This window comes from Glandiceps talaboti, chromosome 10 (genome assembly GCF_964340395.1).
Source record: "Glandiceps talaboti chromosome 10, keGlaTala1.1, whole genome shotgun sequence".
NCBI classification, from domain to species: domain Eukaryota; kingdom Metazoa; phylum Hemichordata; class Enteropneusta; family Spengelidae; genus Glandiceps; species Glandiceps talaboti.
In genome coordinates, this window is record NC_135558.1 from 22,789,564 (window position 1) to 22,814,262 (window position 24,699).

At 35.6% G+C, this 24,699-nt stretch overlaps 1 protein-coding gene across 1 annotated transcript in view; it reads left to right on the plus strand.

Moving 5' to 3' along the window:
• Positions 1-4,502: 4,502 nt before the first annotated feature.
• LOC144440763 (geranylgeranyl transferase type-2 subunit beta-like) overlaps positions 4,503-24,699 on the plus strand; it is a 62,251-nt gene continuing 42,054 nt past the window's right edge. Inside the window, exon 1 of the mRNA XM_078130142.1 lies at positions 4,503-4,574. Coding sequence (XP_077986268.1) covers positions 4,503-4,574 — 72 coding nt within the window. The remainder of the gene's footprint in view (positions 4,575-24,699) is intronic.

Consider the following 24,699-nt stretch of genomic DNA (forward strand, 5'->3'; position numbering starts at 1 on the left):
GTGTACTGTGGAGTAAGTAATTAGTTTTTGTATATCAGACTATTGGTACATGTAGTAAATATTGTGTACTGTGGAGTAAGTAATTAGTTTTTGTATATCAGACTATTGGTACATGTAGTAAATATTGTGTACTATGGAATAAGTAATTAGTTTTTGTATATCAGATTATTGGTGCATGTAGTAAATATTGTGTACTGTGGAGTAAGTAATTAGTTTTTGTATATCAGACTATTGGTACATGTAGTAAATATTGTGTACTATGGAATAAGTAATTAGTTTTTGTATATCAGACTATTGGTATATGTAGTAAATATTGTGTACTGTGGAGTAAGTAATTAGTTTTTGTATATCAGATTATTGGTACATGTAGTAAATATTGTGTACTGTGGAGTAAGTAATTAGTTTTTGTATATCAGACTATTGGTATATGTAGTAAATATTGTGTACTGTGGAGTAAGTAATTAGTTTTTGTATATCAGACTATTGGTACATGTAGTAAATATTGTGTACTGTGGAGTAAGTAATTAGTTTTTGTATATCAGACTATTGGTATATGTAGTAAATATTGTGTACTATGGAATAAGTAATTAGTTTTTGTATATCAGACTATTGGTACATGTAGTAAATATTGTGTACTATGGAATAAGTAATTAGTTTTTGTATATCAGACTATTGGTACATGTAGTAAATATTGTGTACTATGGAATAAGTAATTAGTTTTTGTATATCAGACTATTGGTACATGTAGTAAATACTGTGTACTGTGGAATAAGTAATTAGTTTTTGTATATCAGACTATTGGTACATGTAGTAAATATTGTGTACTGTGGAATAAGTAATTAGTTTTTGTATATCAGACTATTGGTACATGTAGTAAATATTGTGTACTGTGGAATAAGTAATTAGTTTTTGTATATCAGACTATTGGTACATGTAGTAAATATTGTGTACTGTGGAGTAAGTAATTAGTTTTTGTATATCAGACTATTGGTACATGTAGTAAATATTGTGTACTGTGGAATAAGGAATTAGTTTTTGTATATCAGACTATTGGTACATGTAGTAAATATTGTGTACTGTGGAATAAGGAATTAGTTTTTGTATATCAGACTATTGGTACATGTAGTAAATATTGTGTACTGTGGAATAAGGAATTAGTTTTTGTATATCAGACTATTGGTACATGTAGTAAATATTGTGTACTGTGGAATAAGGAATTAGTTTTTGTATATCAGACTATTGGTACATGTAGTAAATATTGTGTACTATGGAGTAAGTAATTAGTTTTTGTATATCAGACTATTGGTACATGTAGTAAATATTGTGTACTATGGAGTAAGTAATTAGTTTTTGTATATCAGACTATTGGTACATGTAGTAAATATTGTGTACTATGGAGTAAGTAATTAGTTTTTGTATATCAGATTATTGGTACATGTAGTAAATATTGTGTACTATGGAGTAAGTAATTAGTTTTTGTATATCAGACTATTGGTACATGTAGTAAATATTGTGTACTGTGGAGTAAGTAATTAGTTTTTGTATATCAGACTATTGGTATATGTAGTAAATATTGTGTACTGTGGAGTAAGTAATTAGTTTTTGTATATCAGACTATTGGTACATGTAGTAAATATTGTGTACTGTGGAATAAGTAATTAGTTTTTGTATATCAGACTATTGGTACATGTAGTAAATATTGTGTACTATGGAGTAAGTAATTAGTTTTTGTATATCAGACTATTGGTACATGTAGTAAATATTGTGTACTATGGAGTAAGTAATTAGTTTTGTATATCAGACTATTGGTACATGTAGTAAATATTGTGTACTGTGGAGTAAGTAATTAGTTTTTGTATATCAGACTATTGGTACATGTAGTAAATATTGTGTACTATGGAGTAAGTAATTAGTTTTTGTATATCAGATTATTGTTACATGTAGTAAATATTGTGTACTGTGGAGTAAGTAATTAGTTTTTGTATATCAGACTATTGGTATATGTAGTAAATATTGTGTACTATGGAATAAGTAATTAGTTTTTGTATATCAGACTATTGGTACATGTAGTAAATATTGTGTACTGTGGAGTAAGTAATTAGTTTTTGTATATCAGACTATTGGTATATGTAGTAAATATTGTGTACTATGGAGTAAGTAATTAGTTTTTGTATATCAGACTATTGGTACATGTAGTAAATATTGTGTACTGTGGAGTAAGTAATTAGTTTTTGTATATCAGACTATTGGTATATGTAGTAAATATTGTGTACTATGGAAGAAGTAATTAGTTTTTGTATATCAGATTATTGGTATATGTAGTAAATATTGTGTACTGTGGAGTAAGTAATTAGTTTTTGTATATCAGATTATTGGTACATGTAGTAAATATTGTGTACTGTGGAGTAAGTAATTAGTTTTTGTATATCAGACTATTGGTATATGTAGTAAATATTGTGTACTGTGGAATAAGGAATTAGTTTTTGTATATCAGACTATTGGTATATGTAGTAAATATTGTGTACTATGGAAGAAGTAATTAGTTTTTGTATATCAGATTATTGGTACATGTAGTAAATATTGTGTACTATGGAGTAAGTAATTAGTTTTGTATATCAGACTATTGGTACATGTAGTAAATATTGTGTACTGTGGAGTAAGTAATTAGTTTTTGTATATCAGACTATTGGTACATGTAGTAAATATTGTGTACTGTGGAGTAAGTAATTAGTTTTTGTATATCAGATTATTGGTACATGTAGTAAATATTGTGTACTGTGGAGTAAGTAATTAGTTTTTGTATATCAGACTATTGGTACATGTAGTAAATATTGTGTACTGTGGAATAAGTAATTAGTTTTTGTATATCAGATTATTGGTATATGTAGTAAATATTGTGTACTATGGAGTAAGTAATTAGTTTTTGTATATCAGATTATTGAATAATGATAATTGTAGCTACTATAGTGTTTACTACTCCTTGGACAAATCGTCAAATTAGCTAAGTGAGTCTTTATATTATATTTTTAGCTAAGTGAGTCTTTATATTATATTTTTAAACTACAAGAATAAAATAAAAACAGTCAAATTATGACCTCGTTAACGTCCACACCATCAAGGTTATAATATGTATATTTTGTCATTAAAATATTCTCCAAAAATGAAATCTTTCATATTTTTAATAAACTTTTACATTACTGTGAATTAAAGTACAATAATTGATATTCAGAAATACAAAGGTCGCACAAGGCGATGAAAGGTATCCATGGAAACGTCTTTCCCGTTGCTGTTGTGTTGAGGTTGAATAGTGGAAAAATATGGTTGGATATCACCTTTATACAGACAAGGCAAGGGTTAATACCAAAATCTATACGTGTCCATTTACAACTTCAACCTCAATCCGCCGCTATATACTTCAATTGATTTGCAGGAAAATGACCTAATATTTCTTCATTATACCCCTTTATGGTTTTCATAACTCATTCTAATCAAAATTATGGACGTCAAAGAAAGATGATTAATGAACTAATAAAACTGCAAACATATTTGCTTCAATTTGAGCAAGCTTGTTGCCAGGGTTGATCGTTAATCGCTGGCATGATAATACATACTAAAGTTTTTACTTATTACAATGCACATTGAGGTCTGTTCTATTATACAAATTTAATTGAGCGGCAGAAATGAGTATTGAATATTTCAGGGAACGTTTGGTCGAGTCACACAGAGGAAGGCATATTATTCATCATTTAAATACATTGCAGTACTTGAAATATACAAGTGGGATATTAATTGCAGTAGGGACAATTCTCTAAGCAATAGGTCAACCTATCCCATGTCTATCTCGTTAATTTTCAATTTAAATGATGAATTAATGCTTAATCATTTTCACGACCAACATTAATATCATCAGCTGTCTATTTTGAAATTTACAAACTAATTAGTTTTGGCGTGTCTGCACTTCCATTTTGAAATTGATATTTGCTTCCTTTAGATTAGGTTATATATATATATATATACTTGGCGAAAGAATAATGAAACTCTATGTATATATATATATATATATATATATATATATATATATATATATATATATATATATATATATATATATATATATATATGTGTGTGTGTGTGTGTGTGTGTGTGTGTGTGTGTGTGTGTGTGTGTGTGTGTGTGTGTGTATATATATATATATATATATATATATATATATATATATATATATATATATATATATATATACATAGAGTTTCATTCTTCTTTCGCCTCTATATGTATATATATATATTTCTTTGTTGTTTGTTGTTTTGTCTCTCTTGAGTGTACCGAGGACGAAACTATGGACGATCAACGGTCTCAAGGGAGATACACATAAAGTGTACATGTAGTGATAGGGGATGGGGAACGAGACAATAGTGACTGTGGTCAGAAGAGTGAAAATCACATTTTGATCGGTGGTGAAGGTTGGAGGGGGGGGGGGGTTGTGGCTTTCTCGGTATGAGATGGGAAAGAAAAATCTTTACATGGAGAAAGGCAAGCAACTCAGTGCAATTATCATGGCGAAGAATGAGACCGTGGGTTTCAATACCTGTATCAACATCATAGAAATACTAGTGTTATGTTTTACAAGCTTAGGAAACTCTCCCAAAAAATATTGTTAACAAAAGTCTAGAAATTCGTAGTGAGGCTAACGATCCCAGCGCGAGGATGCAAACAGTGCAGCGAACTAGCAGTCGTTATAGCTATACCCACTGTGTCAACATGTGACAGAAGAGTTCACAACAAGCCCCGGGCTAGATTTTAATGAAGTTTGTGATCAGTATTGACACGACATCGTGGTCCGCTACTATGGGCCATTTTGCACGAATGTCAACACTTGGTGACTATTCAACCCCCTTCAATTATCAGTAATTAATGATTTCTCACTGGTAAGCTCAAATTTTTGTGTTCATTTTGACTTGTACTATCAGTGGCTGGTATAATTAGTGGTCAGTGGAAATGACTGGGGGCGACATGAATCTGAGTATGGAAGATATCTTGTTAATTCCAGCCTCGCTTTCATCGTAACTGCAGCGTTGACGAGCGGTCTAGATCAGACTCTACATCTGTAGTTGTTGCTGGCAGCAGAGACGATTTGTATGTTCTACACTTAATTTCCTCCTCTGCGTGCAGAATAAAATTGCTCAAATTTCACAATTATTTGCTTGGAAGGAGTAAGGAATATACGTACACAATGGTTATATCTCTGTATGTCTTGTAGTCAGATAGGTCTAATGGTAGGGGAGACGTTTATGTCTTGTAGTCAGATAGGTCTAATGGTAGGGGAGACGTTTATGTCTTGTAGTCAGATAGGTCTAATGGTAGGGGAGACGTTTATGTCTTGTAGTCAGATAGGTCTAATGGTAGGGGAGACGTTTATGTCTTGTAGTCAGATAGGTCTAATGGTAGGGGAGACGTTTATGTCTTGTAGTCAGATAGGTCTAATGGTAGGGGAGACGTTTATGTCTTGTAGTCAGATAGGTCTAATGGTTATATCTCTGTATGTCTTGTAGTCAGATAGGTCTAATGGTTATATCTCTGTATGTCTTGTAGTCAGATAGGTCTAATGGTAGGGGAGACGTTTATGTCTTGTAGTCAGATAGGTCTAATGGTAGGGGAGACGTTTATGTCTTGTAGTCAGATAGGTCTAATGGTAGGGGAGACGTTTATGTCTTGTAGTCAGATAGGTCTAATGGTAGGGGAGACGTTTATGTCTTGTAGTCAGATAGGTCTAATGGTAGGGGAGACGTTTATGTCTTGTAGTCAGATAGGTCTAATGGTAGGGGAGACGTTTATGTCTTGTAGTCAGATAGGTCTAATGGTAGGGGAGACGTTTATGCCAACGGCTCCCGTTGCTCGTATAGCCAATTACATGTATCGACTCCAAATTAAAAAGTTCCCGTAAGAAAGAAAAAGTTTTGATATGATAGATATTGTGTCTCGAAAAAAAGTGAGGAAAGAGAAAAAGATAGTAACACTGTTGGGAATCGATTGTGAGGAGAGATCTCAACGACACATCAAGTTCCTGATGACTGAGAAAATCACACACAACAAAGCGATGTCGACGCTATTTTCAGCTCACATAGTAAATTTAAATTAGTACGAGCTAACGGAAACATATAATACATTTCACAAAAATGAACTGGCCTGGGAATTAAATTATATATACAGTATAAAATACATGTTAAATTCTATATATATGTCCACGCCCACCCACGATCAACTAATGAGCGAGGTAGATTTCCATGCTCCAATTAACCTGTACAATTTCATGTTATTATAGCATTCTAATTACTTTGATATACGTTTACCTTTGCTGACACAATATACCATATCATGCTATAAATATGATTGGATAATAACAGTCCGTTCAAAGATAACCGATGTATATAAAGATTGGCATACTGTATTTACAAACAGTATTTATTTTTAATATACATAACTCGTATTAATTGTACTGGTAACATGTCTGACTGCTATCACATGACAGACGCTGAAATACAGGAGACAGTCCAGAGACAGTCCGTACCATGCTGTATACCATGCTGAACGGACAGAGAGACGGTTTTATTTCTTCATAATGACAAAATCTGACATTACTATATGTCAGATAACATTTTTATTATTAACTTTGACGTGGTATGGCATACACAACTAATTATCGTCATCACAACAATTTCTAAAATAGATGTTTTTGCAAAAGCAGGGGAAAAAGATGACGGTCTATGTGAAGTATTTGAAAGTAAAAACAATTCAAGGGCCAATCTATAAATATATACTAATTGGATATTTCGCTTTGTTGGCACACATAACAAGCGATTCCTTCACACATGCGCGCGCACGTACAGTGGGTATATGTGTGCGCGCATGTGTACGTATGTACATACGTACGTTTTTTCATAATACATACATACATACATACATACATACATACATACATACATACATACATACATATACACGCATACTCAGACAGACAGACAGACAGACAGACAGACAGACAGACAGACACACACACACACACAGACAGACACACACACACACACACACACACACACACACACACACAAATCAAACAAAACTATGACAATCTTTAAAATCTAACGCCGTTCTGATATGCTGACACTGATAAAGTTAATTTTTGGCGATTACGCATACCTTGCTGAGACCGTAGAAAATCATATCATAGGCATGTACTTATAGATTTTGTGTCAGATAGCTACTAACTATATCTATATGTCATAGTAACGCTATCAATTCACCACAAAACACAACATTTGTACAACACATCAAGTCATGTAAAGAGGAATGCACAAAATGAATACAAGCAGTGTCTGATGAACTGACTGAAAGGAATGAAGTCTACGATGTACAATGCTTACGACTTGATTAAGCTTGACAAGGTGTAATTCATAACAAATTATGGCCAAATTTTCAACAATTTGAAGATGGAAAATACAGTTGTTCTCGTAACAATGGGACCCGAAGCACCCCTCAATTGTGATGATACCTTTACATTTGTAAAATTGCAACCAAAATTACGCCTCTCTCATCCTCCTAAAATATCTATAATTACGGTACTGCTCAGACACGTAGTCGTTTCAGAAGGACATGATCATAATTAAGGGCAATTTTCAACAGCTCTCGCTACATTTAGTGTTTGATGTGATCGTGTGAGTACGTTTCTTTGTCCTTACACTGGAAGAACCTATACAAACTCACCCAAACAATCATATATTGAATAAAAGATTTCAATATTTCCACCAAATATTTCGCCAAGTAGCGGTAGTAATTTACGTTGCTATGGAAATCATTTCGGTGACATTTTCAAACCTTTTGTCAACACTAAAATTGCATGCAGTTTAAAGATGTCACGTCCTGTTATTTTTTCTTACACTTGACAGAAATTACCCAAACTGAAAGCGGACTTGATATTTTGAGGAAAGGAGAAGGAAGCGAGATCTCAGTTTTCGCCAGCATACAAACTGTCTTTGATACAAAAAATGCCAGATCTCCTGTAGTTATATGACAATGTCGTCATCACGTTGCAGACATGTGCTCGCTTGCACGCATGTCTCGTTCTATTCAAGAATCCGTCGAATATTCCGAAAATAGACTCGGTATAAAAGTTAGAAAAGTTTAGTTGACCCGAAAGGAGCTTCAACTCTCGGTTGTTTTAATGCAACTTTTTTACACGCATGCGTATCATGTCAATCGTCTTAAAGTTTAGAGGTGAAAATAATGGACGTACCGGCTCAACCAGGTACTACAATCGTCAGGTGATCGTTATTAGTATCAACGTTTCGTCAATACACAAATTGCCTTCTTCAAGGTAAAAAACTAGATCGTGTGGTGGCTACCATCCACAGACACCACCACACGATCTAGTTTTTTTACCCTGAAATAGTATTTACCCCCCCCCTCCCCTCCTCGCTCCCCTCTCTCCGAAAGTTTTTTTTTCCGACGGAGACAAGGACTATACTTTTAAACTAGTTGGATTATTCTGACTAGAACCTCGTTCACGTGATGAAAAATAACTCACCATCAGTGTACAATGCATGGATAGCCCTAGTAAATATGATAGAGTTGATAACTTTGAACGAGAAAAATAATCATCAAAACTTATCACTGTTGTCTGCGATATAGTTGTGTTCATTCCAGTTTCCTCTGCTCTATCCACTACTGTCCAAATTACAGCAACAACAGATAACTTTAGGTTCGCTCATCATTTACCATCATTGGGTCAGCAGGAAAAAAATGTCATCTTGAAAGAAATGCGTCTGAAAGAACTAATATTTCTGCTTCCCGATAAACTTGCAAATCAAATGGATGTACATGCATCGTTGGAGTTTACGCAGCCACGGAAGTGCTTTGCCTTCGCATTTACGAAATGATCGTAAAAGAAAACAAATCGAAAGAAACGAGAACAAATACAAACGAGGATAGCGTTGTGACAACCTGAGTTGCGGATGTCACTACGAAAACTGAAATCAAATTGACGTTATAGCAAAGTGTCATAGTTTCTGGATTTTAAATGAAACCCCATCTCGAGAGGGTTGATAATTTCAACTGTTGATGGTCGGTCTTCCAAAATAATCCGAGAGGGAGCTCGAGAGAGATAGATATTTGCAAACACCCAAGGGTTACGAAGTTTCCAGAAACACTGTTATTATTATATAATTGCTTCTTATATTTCAAGGAAAATTGATCAACAATTTGTAAATGTTAGATGAACGTAGTGGAATTGCCTGCGGTTGGAGAGAGACATGCCCTGACCGTGTCGTAAAAACCGAGAACAAATACAAACGAGGAAACCGCGTGTTACCTAAAGTTGTGATTCAACAGCTGTCCCCGAAGGTTCAGGAAGCTTGCGTGTTTAGTACTAGTGTTGATGTATGCACTGTAACATTTCAGTGAGAGTTTATTATTGTCACACAGCTATAGTGACAGGAACGATATCCAATGCATGTAGTTTGTTATTCCTCTCTCTATCTTGGATATCTCCGTACTAGTATTATAGCAAATCGGTGCCATTCCTCATATTTTATTTCCATCAAATCTAATTTGGTGTACTTTATTTGTGCTTTGATTGTCTATTGTCAGATAGCGATGTTTGGAGACTGCGAAAACAATATGGAATGAGGGTAATAACATGAATCAACACTGAAAACCAATGTATAATGCTTATTTATATCACACACACACACACGCGCACACACACACACACACACACACACACACACACACACATATACACACACACACACACACACACACACACACATATATATATATATATATATATATATATATATATATATATATATATATATATATATATATATATATATATATATATATATATATATATATATATATCACCAGGGACAGGTTCTAGGGGACTACTGCTAAGCTAAAGTTTGTGCTTAAAATAAAAATGATTGTAAAATTGATACAATACTATGATGAATCAAGTTCAAGCGACCCAACACTTATCTTCTTATTGTGAAAGAAAGCATTCTGAAATGTACATCACTACCCTTAACTCTATGAATAACTATATTTAGCGAATGTGTACACACGGTTCCAAGGCAACCATTACAGTGTGTGTGTGTGTGTGTGTGTGTGTAACAAATCACATACCCTACGTGTAGGGTATATGAACAGATGCACGATTGGAATGAATTGTGACACCGTACCGGGTCATATCATGAAATAAAATGCGATGGTTCATAAGGGAAAGTGTCAATGTCAGACCCTGTTATTTCTTTCTTTATCAATTCATTGCAACCTCCTCCTCCTCCTAACTCTTAGCATTTCTTCCTGGTCTCTGCCTAATCCACTGTCACCCCCCCCCCCCCCATCCTCCGCATCTTCTTCATGTCCTATCAATTAATCAAAATCCCATATATTGCGACCTTGATAGCAATGCTATCATTATGATCACATCATACACGTGCTTTATAAAAATACACCGTTTTACAATGGCTTTGATATTGCAGTCATTTTGTTTCGATTTCGCCGGTCCCAGCTGTGCTATATAGAGTGTATGGTATGGCCTTGATCATGGTGACTCTTCACAGCTGACGATTTTATTGTCTCATATTATGAGTCTGTTGTGACAAGAATGATAAATGTGTACAGGGCCAGATGATGCCACAAGCATTAGGACATGTGTCTATAATGAATTCACTTCTACTGCCCTGTACGTTCAACAGTCATTGACGAGGTCTGTGTAGAACATGACAAATAAAACACGAGTACGAAATATACGATTAAAAGTCTAAAATTGGTCAAATTGGTCAAATTGGTCAATTCGGATACGTTGGTCAAGTGATATGGCGGTAGTTCTCACGACATAATACTATGAATGGCAACATCTCAGACATGTTTGGGCTAGATTAAATTGTATATTTTTATTCAGGTGTTCATGAAACTTGGACTGTACTCTAGATAAAGTCAAATTGACCAGTGTGTAATGACTCAAAACCACATGGAATCGCCTTTGGTGTTGTAATATCGTGCTATAACCAACTGTAGAACATAATGTAAAAGGTGGGTATCTTCCGTGTAAAGGTAGACTTTATGAGACATCTTAAAACAGAGATTTAAGTTTAAAAGGGGTTGTAAAACAGGGAAAGTTTGAGCGTCAATGGTTGCCAAAATATACAAATATATTGTGTATCTGTTTAAAGAAAATATTATTCTGAAAATGAAAAGGAACAAGTATGGGGACACGGTCGTCTGACAACTTAAGCCATCATTTTACAAGATGGTGACAAAATCGCTCACTTTTTATTACATTTGGATAATGAGTCCTGAGTTGAAACTGCAGTTTGATTGAATATCTCAGAACACCATTGTGAGTGAGTGAGTGAGTGAGTGAGTGAGTGAGTGAGTGAGTGAGTGAGTGAGTGAGTGAGTGAGAGAGAGAGAGAAATGTTTATACGCACATGTACAATAATATGAGTACATATCCTAAAATATTATATTTTACCGTATACTCAGTTCGCTTCAGGGTCCCTTTTGACGTGGTATGTGTATATTCACAGCCTTTGTTTGCCTGTACTTATTCTAATAGCATTATCAGCCAAATACTTACAGCAAATATAGCTAACGAATTACTTCTGATTACTGAGTGGATTAGCGTGTTTGAGTTGTTAAATATCTGCCGTCAGCTTGAAAACGAATGTAACCGTAGTTATGCATTGACTAGCACTGTGTCAGCCTAGCCTACGTACACAATTCTACGATGAATCCAAATTGTAAAGAATTCGCCATCGATTTGATATTTCTGTAAACCCGTCAAAAAGAAAGTTGAATTTGATTGAAAATGATTTCATTCACACTGTTTTAACGGGGAGCGTTAAGGTAATGAAGGGCGGGAAAGGTAGGTTTTATTATAATCTGAGAACAAGTACACGAAAACTCGCACACCCTCGAGCTCCTTCCTGTTTTGGAGTGATTGAATCACTTTCGTCAACAGTGAAGAGGGCAGTAGTGTCTGTCTGTCTGTCTGTCTGTCTGTCTGTCTGTCTGTTTGTTTGTTTGTTCGTTTGTTTGTTTGTTTGCTTTGGTCAGTCATTCTTTAATGCAATCGTATTTTAGACTAGTCTTCTAACAAACTCAACAATTTGTAGTCTCCGATTCAATATATGTAGCAATTGTAGTTACCCGATTCAAGAGAGCATTCTCTACAAAATTTGTGGTATTTCATTTTAGCCTGTCTATCTGTAATGGGTATATCTGTAGTTGTTGAGTGGGGAGGAGGTATAAAAACATTAAGGGATGATGGCGAAGAGATATATCGTAAGAAAGATCTCAGAGAAGAAAGGAAAGACAAGGAGAGAAGAAAACTGTAGAAAGGCGACTGGCAAGCTTGATATCAAGTTGGTTACATCTATATCTCTAAGACAGTAGTCGTCATAGCAAGCATTCGTTTGTCAAGATATCTTTGAGAGAGAGAGAGAGAGAGAGAGAGAGAGAGAGAGAGAGAGAGAGAGAGGGGGGGGAAGGGGGGGATGTGTCATGTAACATAAAGTTACATGCCTATACTAAATTCAACCCCCTTTTAGATGGCTATTTGACATCATTACACATAGCTTCTAAACTACAATTTATAAACACATTCAGGGCGTGTAGGTTTTTTTTAACTTCGACATATTTGTCAAATCAACAAGAATTTTTATTTAGGACGTTGGTGGTGTATTAACTGAATCAAGTACTGTATGGACAATGTATAGGTACAGTACAATCAGTCAACGGTTAGACAGTCAATGTACCTCATGTAATACTACACAGTTGCACATTGCACCTCAAGCGATAAAGTGCAATAAGCCGCAAAGAAGATGACTTTCTCCACTCTCTGCCTGTCTGTTTTTGTTTGTCTCTATCATCATCATCATCATCATTATGTATGTATGTATGTATGTATGTATGTATGTATGTATGCATGTATGCATGCATGTATGCATGTATGTATGTATGTATGTATACATGTATGCATGCATGTATGCATGCATGTATGCATGTATGTATGTATGTATGTATGTATGTATGTATGTATGCATGTGTGCATGTGTGTATGCGTGTATGCGTGTATGCATGTATGCATGTATGTATGTATGTATGTATGTATGTATGTATGTATGTATGTATGCATGTGAGTCTCTCTCTCTCTCTCTCTCTCTCTCTCTCTCTCTCTCTCTCTCTCTCTCTCTCTCTCTCTCTCTCTCTCTCTCTCTCTCTCTCTCTCTCTCTCTCTCTCTCTCTCTCTCTCTCTCTCTCTGGAATAACCTCGATTCTTTTCCCATTCAATGGAAATTATGCTCCTCCCACATAGTTAACAACTATTATAAATGTAGGTTAGCTTTTCGTTAAAAAGTACACCCAAATAATGTATATCTTTCACTTAATTTGATTGATACGCACGAACCACACTGGAACAAAACAAACGAAAAACAAGACATGATAACAAAAACACACTTAATGAAAATTACAGTGGTCAGCCTTGGTCTAATATTACAATGAAGTCGACTTAGGCAACGTGTAATGCTATAGTGATCTATTTTGTGGTTAGATGGCAATTATTGATCTTTTGTTATAGTGGTGTAGTCACACACCGGCTTTGTTGTGACAGAAAGTCACTTTACAATCTCACATACGTAATACTCCATGCTATTTTGGTCATTAATGAGCGTGAATTCGAAATGTATTATCAGAAGAAAACCAACCTACGGGATTAAGTCATTTCATAGGAAAAGGAAAGAAATCGATAAGGAACAATTCTTCTGTTCGTAAGCATTCGGGGATTCCGGTCCCACGTGATCAATTTGTGAGATCTATTTGTTGTAATCTAACAGCGTTAAACGAGTCTGAAAATGCTCTTTTGAAATATCTGATGCGTACGTATCCCCTTTTATTCGATGTTTTTAAATGGAATTTTAATCGATAAACCCTGTAAAAAATATCAGCATTCTGTAAAAGCTATTACTGTCATTACATTTAGTGGTCTTATCACAGTCCTGATAAGTGTTGGGATAGGCTGATACCGTAACCTGTGGATTTATGAAGCAGTGAATGACCGCTGGGGGCGCTAACAGGTTAGAGGAGGGATTACAGCGACTGAGAGGTTGGAAATCGGCCGTGTCATGTCGAAGATAATCACAATTTTACACGGCTTTCACTTTTAGACACACAATTTATACAACTTAAAGTAATTTTTGTTATCTCTGTTTCTGATATTTGAGTTTCAAGTCGTTTGCCGAGCACGCCGTAAAATTAAACAGGTTCTTACCATTAGTGGAATTATGGGATGTAATTCGATAAGTATGCAATTACTATACTTTCTATATCGGTATATGTATTGAACAGTTTCCGGCGGTAAAATGTGTAAAGGGCTTGAGAAGTGTTTTAAAACACGGTAGATGTGTTTACGGATGTGATCGGATAAACAAATGAGAACCAATTACTAACATCTGTAAAGTCGATTATTGCACTGACCCTTTTGCGTCATTATCTTGCTCTCTGGCGAAATCTAATCTCGCTTTCAGTTTTAGTCTGTTTTATTGCTGTCACCACCTTCCATTAATTTCAATGACTCTACCGTGTTAAGTTCACTAGTTATAACTGTAGTATATAATTTGAGTTCAGGATAGGTCACATCTTTAGTGTGCAAAGACGAGGAGGCTACCAACACATTCTCGTACCAAAATATGGGTTTTTTCATCTTTCAATCAAAAACAATAAAGAGATAGGAGTGCAATATAATTGACGATTACTGAAACCACAGCTGTTTGCCAATATCCAAAATACATGTTTAGACTTTGTAAAGGCTCAGTTGACGAGTATTAAATGTCAAATAGTTAGACTCCTTTCCGACTCTTTCCCATTATTTCAATTGTGCTCTCGGTTTCATAGCGGACACTTTTTCAGTTAACAGGACACTTTTACACAAAGAAGGCATACTGTTAATCCATGAATGAAACTGTCTTCATCATGTTAATCATTTCTATAGCACTGTTCCCAACTTGTCAACTGTTACAATGCAATGCCAGGTTAATGGATTTCACCCTGAACTTTGGAGGAAAACATCGGATTATTTGGCCGAGATATGCGGGATGGGATTTTTATAGTGAATTTTGTAATTAACATGATAATGGATAAGAGGTTATAAACAGAGCTGTAGATAACAAGGTTGACTCGATATCTGGTGAAAAACTGAAAACTCGACGAATTCAAAGTATAACTTCATTATAGGACAAGTCAAAGGCCATTCAAATAATGAAGCTTTACCAAACAGTGTCCGATTATTTTGACCTATAACTATCAGTAAATGTCCCCTGACGTGTACTGTAACTATCAATTATACACACAGTCACTTGTGAGCTAACATTCTATTCCAGGATAGTAATATTCTAGTCTAGGATGATCATAATACAAAATAATGTATTTGCAATATTCAAAAAGTACCGTTGTCAGTGATTGTTCTGGAATATAGTATATTGAATATCTTAAATACCTATAATAACGTCATTATTTTGTATTTATGATCATCCTAGACTAGAATACCACCCTGGAATAGAATATTAGCTCACAATTGGCTGTGGTTATACATCTATACGTTGTATTCTTCGATCCCCCACCACCACCACCACCACCACCCCCACCATATCATTGTCAAAGTTTTATTTGAGGATGTTTCATTGGCTGTGTCGCGTTGTTTATCCGTTGGTAGGTCAATATCACATTATTAGACACCCGACTTTTTTAAGTCTACCAGTACCGTGATCCACTTTGAAAGATTTCAGGAACATATTGGAAAAACGTTTGGTAATAGTGATATCAACAGACCTCAAGAATGTAATATTATTTGATTTGTTAACATTTCAGGCCAATTGACATATATCCATCGATGCACCTATCGCAACCCTCTTTCTCTCCCTCAGTCTGTTTGTTTGTCTGTCTGTCTGTCTGTCTGTCTGTCTGTATGTATGTATGTATGTATGTATGCATGCATGTATGTATGTATGTATGTATGTATGTATGTATGTATGTATGTATGTATGTATGTATGTATGTCTGTCTATCTATCTGTCTGTCTGTCTGTCTGTCTCTGCCATCAGCAGTCTCTTTCTCACATCGTCTCTTCAACTATACGTTTTAATTATTTCTGTGTGTGCAATGTGTTGCTATGATGATTGAATGTGTTCACAATAGGTATTATGTGGTTAGAGATAACATTAATGCCATTTACACTCCACACATTAATTGCCAATTAATCAATTGAAATAGAAAATAACGCTAGCTACGGATGTGTCAGCGAACGCCCTGTAATGATGTATTTTATCTATTTAAAAGTCTAATTCATTTTCAAAATACTGTTGCCATGGAAATATTGCAGCCGTATGTACCGTATAAATTACAGTGCTTTTGGAAACACACGGTTGAATTTTTCGGACATGAATTTTAATCTTACACGTACATCAAGATTTTTGTGATGCAAAGGTAGCATCTTGACTCGTCTTCCTTACTTGGTTGCCATGGAAACATACCTGGGTAAATACATCACCCACTTTTTAGAGAAACATAGATGATATACAGAACTTTTCCAAATGAAAAACAGTGTCGACGAACTTAACCCAGTAAGACGAAGATATGTAGAACTATTTGGTTGTTTTGTTAAAATATTGAACTGATTATCTGTACACTAAGGGAGATCACGAGTGGAAGGGTCACGGAAATTATAAATAAATCGGTCCTCGGGGGAGGGCCATATTTTAAAAAATGGAAATTAGGGGAGGGTCACATTTTACATTGACTCATTTTTTCTTCCGTAAGGAAGAGATATATTTATGGGTGGAAGTCTGTGTGTCTGTGTGTGTGTCTGTCTGTCTGTCTGTCTGTCTGTCTGTCTGTCTGTCTGTCTGTGTCATCGTTTTCTCCATAACGGCTTGCTCAATTCAAACGAGATTTTGAAGACGTATTTTGTAGGGTAATGGCAAGACTTGATAAGGTTGTGGTAAAAATCCCGTGAATATTAATGATCAATTTACATAATTAATGATTTTCGGTAATTAGGCTATATCTCAAGAATGCACGCATCAAATTCGTTATAACTTAAAACACACATTTGCGATACCAAAGCGCACCTGTCCTGAAAATATTACTAATGTAGCTTTTAGTTTTAATAAGTTATTGGCATATTGATTGGCCACAAAAGAAAAAAATAGTTTCTCATCAGGAAATGTCGTCTAAAGTGGTGCGACTTTATCACCATTTTCTAAAACACGACTGCCTCAATTCAAACGAAATTTATTACATGTGTTCTGTAGGGTAGTGACAAGAACTGATTAGGTTTTGGTAAACATCCCAAGAATATTAACAAGAAATTTACATAATTAATGGTTTTCGGTAATTATATCTCAAGAATGTACACTTCAAATTCAATATACATGCATTTGCAATACCAAATCACTTGTCCTGAAAATATTATTGATGTAGCTTTTAGTTTTAATAAATTATTGGCATATTTTTATAGGCCACTAAAAAGGAAAACATAGTTTTTTATAGGCCACTAAAAAGGAAAAAATAGTTTCTCGTCAGGAAATGTTGTCTAAAGTGGTACGACGATACACTTATTTTTTTTACATTCTCAACAAATGTCACAGTACATGTTGTGGTTGGCCAGGAGATCACTAACAGCAATGAGCAAATAGCAATCAATGAGAAAAAATAACTTATTACATATGTTCTGTTGTATTCCAACAATTGTCTGTAGGAACGACAGTCTCAAAACTTTGCCCTTACGGAAGACATTCAGTTTACATCTGGTTTTAAATCTAAGTTTGCATTATTTTGTGATTTTGGCATGATCCCATCGCTGCCACCATTTCCAAATCCTACTGCTACCACATCCCACCACTGCCATCACTGTGAAGTAATGTCATGGAACATCAGTGAAATAGATGCAGTGAATTAACTGTTATCTGTGGTGTGAGGAGAGGAGCAGTTCTCTACTGTGGAAACAGCGTGGCAAGCGTGGTGGAGTGGAGATGTTGCCCTCGGTTCTGAGGTTGTCAGCTGTGCGCTCAACTAGTCTTTAGGAGGTAGTAGGTGGTGGTGGTAATAGTGGGAAACAATAAATACGTTTGAAACTATCAATGTGACGGGATCTTACTACAGAAAAATTACCTGTTTCTAGTGGGATTCGAAGTTGGGACCCCCTGACTACTTTAATATCTTGAGCTCTAACCGTCCACAACTACGCTACAGCTTGGAGTAATTATACTGACAGTCCTGTCAGCATAATTACTCCAAGGCTACAGGAAGGCGGCGTTCAAAATGTTTTTCATTGAAATATTTGAACAGGGGAGGGTCATATTTTAGAGGAAGGAAAATGGGAGAAGGTCACTTTTTAGTACAAAGGACTCGGGGAAGGGTCACATTTTATGCCACAGACAGCGCTTGATTTCTCTGGTGTAATTACCGAAGGCTCCCTAAGCTTATACAGTTTTATGATGGCCCAGTGTTCGTGGTCCGTAGTTCAAACTATCGCACGTGTTGTAGACACTCATTGTTTACAGTACGATCTTGGACTAGAGTATGTTGAAATATGATTGGGGGTTGATTGATAAATATAAGGGTTTGCTTTTGACGGGTCAGGCTGGCGACCTAAGTTGTTGACTTTTGAACACACACACAAACACACACACACACACACACACACACACACACACTTTATTCTAGATTTAGATTGTAGATTGCATCTACAGTAATAAGTACATGAAAAAGTCGTAGAAAAAACTCATCATGAGTTATACAAAGAAAAAAGCATTTCTCATAGCTCTTAATTAAGACAGGGCATAGTTGTCTGCTCTTGCCGTAAAGAGGACAGTTGTTTACGGCGATGCGAAACATAAAGTACAATTTATTGACGGGAAAGTTAGTGAATGCAAATATGAACCAAAGTGATATGAAGCTGAACGGTACCGTACCAGACTGTATCGGCCGATAGCCTGCTCAGTTCAAGAGCCAAATTTAGACGTCAGTATTAAAGGTAGTATTGACCTTGTAATGAGTGCATGCCCTCCACTGTCTATGGTTTAACATGCCATTTCCTCTGTACACAAACAAATGCGAGTTGATCGCTTTATCCTATTAGATAAAATAAACAATAGAAATCTCATTGCCAAGGAACCAGATGTTGGACAAATAAGGCCACACCTGCTTATAGCGTATTGACGACCGGAACTCACAAAGTGGTCAAATTCCGATGTCGTCAAAATCTTGTGGCGGCATCCTGCGACGACATAGATTCCACATATTTAGTGTCTAGAAATAGAGTATAGAATAGAATAGAATAATATAGAGTATAGAATAGAATAGTATAATATAGAGTATATATAATATAGAAACTGGCGGGTCTATCTGAATGTCTGAGCTCACCAATCAAGTTTCCGATTTGTATTTTCAGTGTGTCATCATGCCATGGCATAAAAACTGTCAATGATGTTTATTTAATTGAAAATCAAACAGGTATGAAATATGTAGTTTTCTAAATAAAATCTGTGTGTGATAGAACAGCATCTTTTTACTCTCTGTATTACCCTATGCGAAAACCAAACAGAAAATTGTGGCAACAAATGTAGGTGTTCAACATTGACGTAAAAAAATCCGGATATCTCAAAGAAGCAAAGATAAAAAAAGTTGCCAGCATAGGCGAAGAAGAAAAAAAAAATCCTCAGGCAAGAAGGTGGGAAAAAAATAATGACTCTCCACCTATCTTCCAAGCCCCCCCCCCCAGGTTATCGAATGGTCTACCCCTAAGAACAGTTTAATGGCCAGTTTGCATAGTAATTCATGTTCACAAACAAATTTCCAGTTCTCCTGACATTTTATGTACACATAAGGGAGCCTTCAGTAATTACAATGGGGTAGGGCTGGAGGAAATCACACATGGTCTGTTAAGAAAAACATGACCCTCCCCCCATTCTCCATTTGTAAAATGTGACCCTCCCCAAAATATTGTAATGCAAAATATGACCCTCCCCCAAGAACAGGTTTGTGAAATGTGACCCACCCCCCGATTCTTCCGAACCCCCCCCCCTGTAAATACTGAAGGCTCCCTAAAGAGGCCAGTTCTTATCAAACCATTACACATAAATACATTAATACAGTCATCAAGAGAAACGATGGAAAATATTCACCTCGTGACTTGGTATGTATGTATGTATGTATGTATGTATGTATGTATGTATGTATGTATGTATGTATGTATGTATGTATGTATGTGTGTATGCATGTGTGTATGCATGCATGCATGTATGTATGTATGTATGTATGTATGTATGTATGTATGTGTGTATGTGTGTATGTGTGTATGTGTGCATGTGTGCATGTGTGCATGTATGCATGTATGCATGTATGCATGTATGTATGTATGTATGTATGTATGTATGCATGCATGCATGCATGCATGCATGCATGCATGCATGTATGCATGTATGTATGTATGTATGTATGTATGTATGTATGTATGTATGCATGTATTTATGTGTGTATGTCTGTGTGTATGTATGTATGTGTGTATGCATGTATGTATGTATGTATGTATGTATGTATGTATGTATGTATGTATGTATGTATGTGTGTGTGTATGTATGTATGTGTGTGTGTGCATGTGTGTATGCATGCATGCATGTATGTATGTATGTATGTATGTATGTATGTATGTATGTATGTATGTGTATGTATGTATGTCTGTCTGTCTGTCTGTCTCTGTCTCTCTGTCTCTATCTGTCTGTCTGTCTGTCTATCTCTATCTCTCTCTATCTCTATCTCTCTCTCTCTCTCTCTCTCTCTCTCTCTCTCTCTCTCTCTCTCTCTCTCTCTCTCTCTCTCTCTCTCTCTCTCTCTCTCTCTCTCTCTCTCTCTCTCCATGATTCAAGAGTTTACACATTAATACAGTCATCAAGTGAAACGATGAAAAATATTCACCTCATGACTTGGTAATTGAGCATGTAGTCACAATTTTCTGTATTCATCAATTCTTATTGAAAGGGTCATTACGAGTATATAAACACGATTATTCATTATCACACAATATACTTAAATGTGTATTTACTGTTGATTTGATTTCATCACATTGTAGACGTCTTCACCAGAATGACAGAGTAGGCGACACACTAAGTTGCCATAGTAATTGTTGATATTGCGTTCCTACGTACGCTCCCCTAATTAATATTTTGTTAAGGAACCGTCTCATCTAATCGAAAACGCCATTGTATGAATTTAAAGCAAAATTATTCGTTGAGAGACAATCTGTCCAAAACATTTATGAGAAGGATATTGTACAGAGAATAGCTTGAGTGCATGATGTACATTTAAGATGAATACGTATGTGTTGGTGGTGAGGTGGAGTGGAGGGGGGGGGGGTCTGAGGCCATCAAAACATAAAAGTGAAGTTCGGTGATCCAGCATATTTTATAATATTGGTTTATAGAGGATCCCTTCACCTTCCTGCTGTGAAGTTAAACAAGACTACAATGAATAGTTTATCTGTAGTTACAACGTAACAAATTATCTACAACGATCGATTCTTATTTACCAATGGAATGGCACCACATTTCCCATCATTCATCATTCGAGATGACGATTTTATAAGTTCCTGTATGAACTGAGTCAAATGTGTTTTCTCCTTAAAGAACGACATTCGCAATTTTCAACAGTCGTTAAATCATGAGTCACGTGACAGATATAATTTGACACTTTGAACAGATTTTCTAGTTAACAACCTTTTATATACTGGTATCCTAAAACACTTGGTGTATTCCAGGATATCTAATGTCCTTTCCTTCTACTATATAAACATGATGGTACGAATTCCATTCGGGAGAACGTACTCACTTAAGAAAATGGTGGGGTTGTGTGGCATTTCTACCCATTTTCGGACTTGAACAGTAACAAGTTATTTCCTTACAGTGCTTAACACTGTGACAGTATTCAAGCCATTGTTACAGTAAAAACTATTAATGGACAAATGAGAATGAATTCGGGTTTTAGCCATGGATATATCCATGAATCTCTTTTCTGAAAATTAAATGTTACATACGCTAACACACCACATTTGGGACTTCGACACCGAAAATGTGGACCCAATTGGATCACACACATACACACACACACACACACACACACACACACACACACACACACACACACACACACACACACACACACACACACACACATAAAGCTTTTCGATGAGAGTAACCCCCTTCTCCTTTGAGTCCTCTAAGGAGTCCTACTTTCCAATTATTTAACTGAAATGTAAGTAATGTATCATATATACAAAACTAAACACACTGCCAGTCCTTACCATAACAAAAGATGAGCATTATTCCTTCGTAACTATACATACCTAGTCTAGATCTAGCTGTGCTATCCAGTCATTTTGATCTTGATGCCTCGAATAGCTTTAGACTACTACATGACATCTACAAGTAACAGTCATAGTGAATCCAGTGTTTTGACATATTATTATCAGTGATGAGCAACTGTGATGGAAACCAGTGAAGTTACAGCTATATTCTCTAATCATGAGTCCTGTCGACAGTTAGCCGTCCAACGGAACAAGGGCTATCAATTATTGTTCTGGTTATTTTTATGCTATGAAGGCAGAAATATTTGCTATTAAAACTTTGATAGTCCCACGTGATCACTTATAACGTCTCTAGATCGAATTTATTCTAATAATATATATTTTTGAATATGTTATTAGGACCAAATTTGACAATGTGGCCTTTAACTTCGAAAATTAGAAACGCGTTGCTATCCTTAGCTTGTGAAAACTTGAGAGCAAACAACTAGCATAAAAACATGATAGTTTGCCAAGTATATCATATCACACTCTTATCATTTTATCAAGCCTCTACCATGAGTTAATTAATCACTGCACGTACGTGTAAATTGGATCCACCGGGGTCTAATTTATTTAAGGATTTCCTCTAATTGGACTTGTTATGGACTTTGATGCACAAGCTACGTTTAATTACAGCTCCTCATGCCAGAACCCACCTGACCAGTAACCTGGCAATAATAATAACCGACGAATTATTTTTGTTACTTGTCTTTCACCTTATAGGTTTCGTTAAAGTTTCTTTTGAAATGCAATGTACTATATACGTATGATACACACTGGTGATAAAACGCGAGCAAATCACCTTCAAATAGATATCCACAGTTGTACATACATAAATCCCCGATTCAGCGATGATGTATTGTGTTGATGATGACCAGCGCCCCCAACGTTTCATATGGTACATCCAATTGATAATCCTGTGACCAATTAGGCGGCAATCAATGTTCCAATTATCGACAAAAATACTCGTTAAGGCGATGGATACCGTTACTCCGATCAATTATTCGAATAACGTTCAAACACAGCGGTCTATCGGGTACTTTCTCCCCCAAGACTAATTATGACTGTCCGTTGATTGGCACAGAATTACGTATATGCAATATTAATACACATTATTAAAATCGAGTTTGGTGACATGAATCCGAGTTTAACAGTCTATCGCGAAAAAGTAGATGATGTGGGTATATTAATTGTTGTGAAATATATAATTTAAGAATCAATGATGTATTGTGACTGTATGGCTAATGGATGTAGAATTAATAAACGATAGATGAACATCACAATGTTGATAATCACAATTAATTGTACATCGTCACATTTCATATTCTACATAGTTATAAATTAGTGTCAGTTGTTGTTGTTGTTGTTGTTGTTGTTGTTGTTGTTGTTGTTGTTACAATTTATCCAAAATCTATGACATGAAGTACTAAGCTTGACTGAAAGGTCACGACGAATGTAGACCATATTTTGTGTGTGGACAAAAACTTTTAAGGATTATTATATAAGTTTATATTTTGTCAATCTGATTAAAATCCGATGTAGATGTAGGCTAATCGTTCATTGCTATTTTACCTTCGTTATTTTGCCTGAATTGACCTTGGTACATGTTTACATTTTTTAGCCTGATCGCCTCCTCTAGAGGATCAGGCTAAAAATGTAAACATGTACCAAGAAGGTCAATTCAGGCAAAACAACGAAGGTAAAATAGCAATGAACGATTAGCCGACATCTACATCGGATTTTAATCAGATTGATATTTTGTGTGAGCGTTGTTTCCCTATGTGACTGCAAAAAAAATTAATAAATAGGATTTGTCAGTTGAATGACATTGTAGATTATCAATGCTATGCAAATTAGCACAAAGCTGACTAAATAATCACTCAATATACAAAATAATGTTGTATTCCATAGGCATTCTTTCTACGTCACAGATGAAATATTAATCAAGTTGAACATGACACATCAAGGTAGATTGTTATAGTGATAAACATAAACTAACTTTACTCATATCAATCCATCTCCTAACTCTAACATGTAATATGATATCACCAATTTCAGCATCTTAACTTCAAACACAACTAATATAAGGTTTTATTACCTTCCCTCCCCTCTCCTCTCTGTCTGTCTGTCTGTCTGTCTGTCTGTCTGTCTGTCTGTTTGTCTGTCTGTCTGTCTGTCTGTCTGTCTGTCTGTCTGTCTGTCTGTCTGTCTGTCTGCCTGTCTGTCTGTCTGTCTGTCTG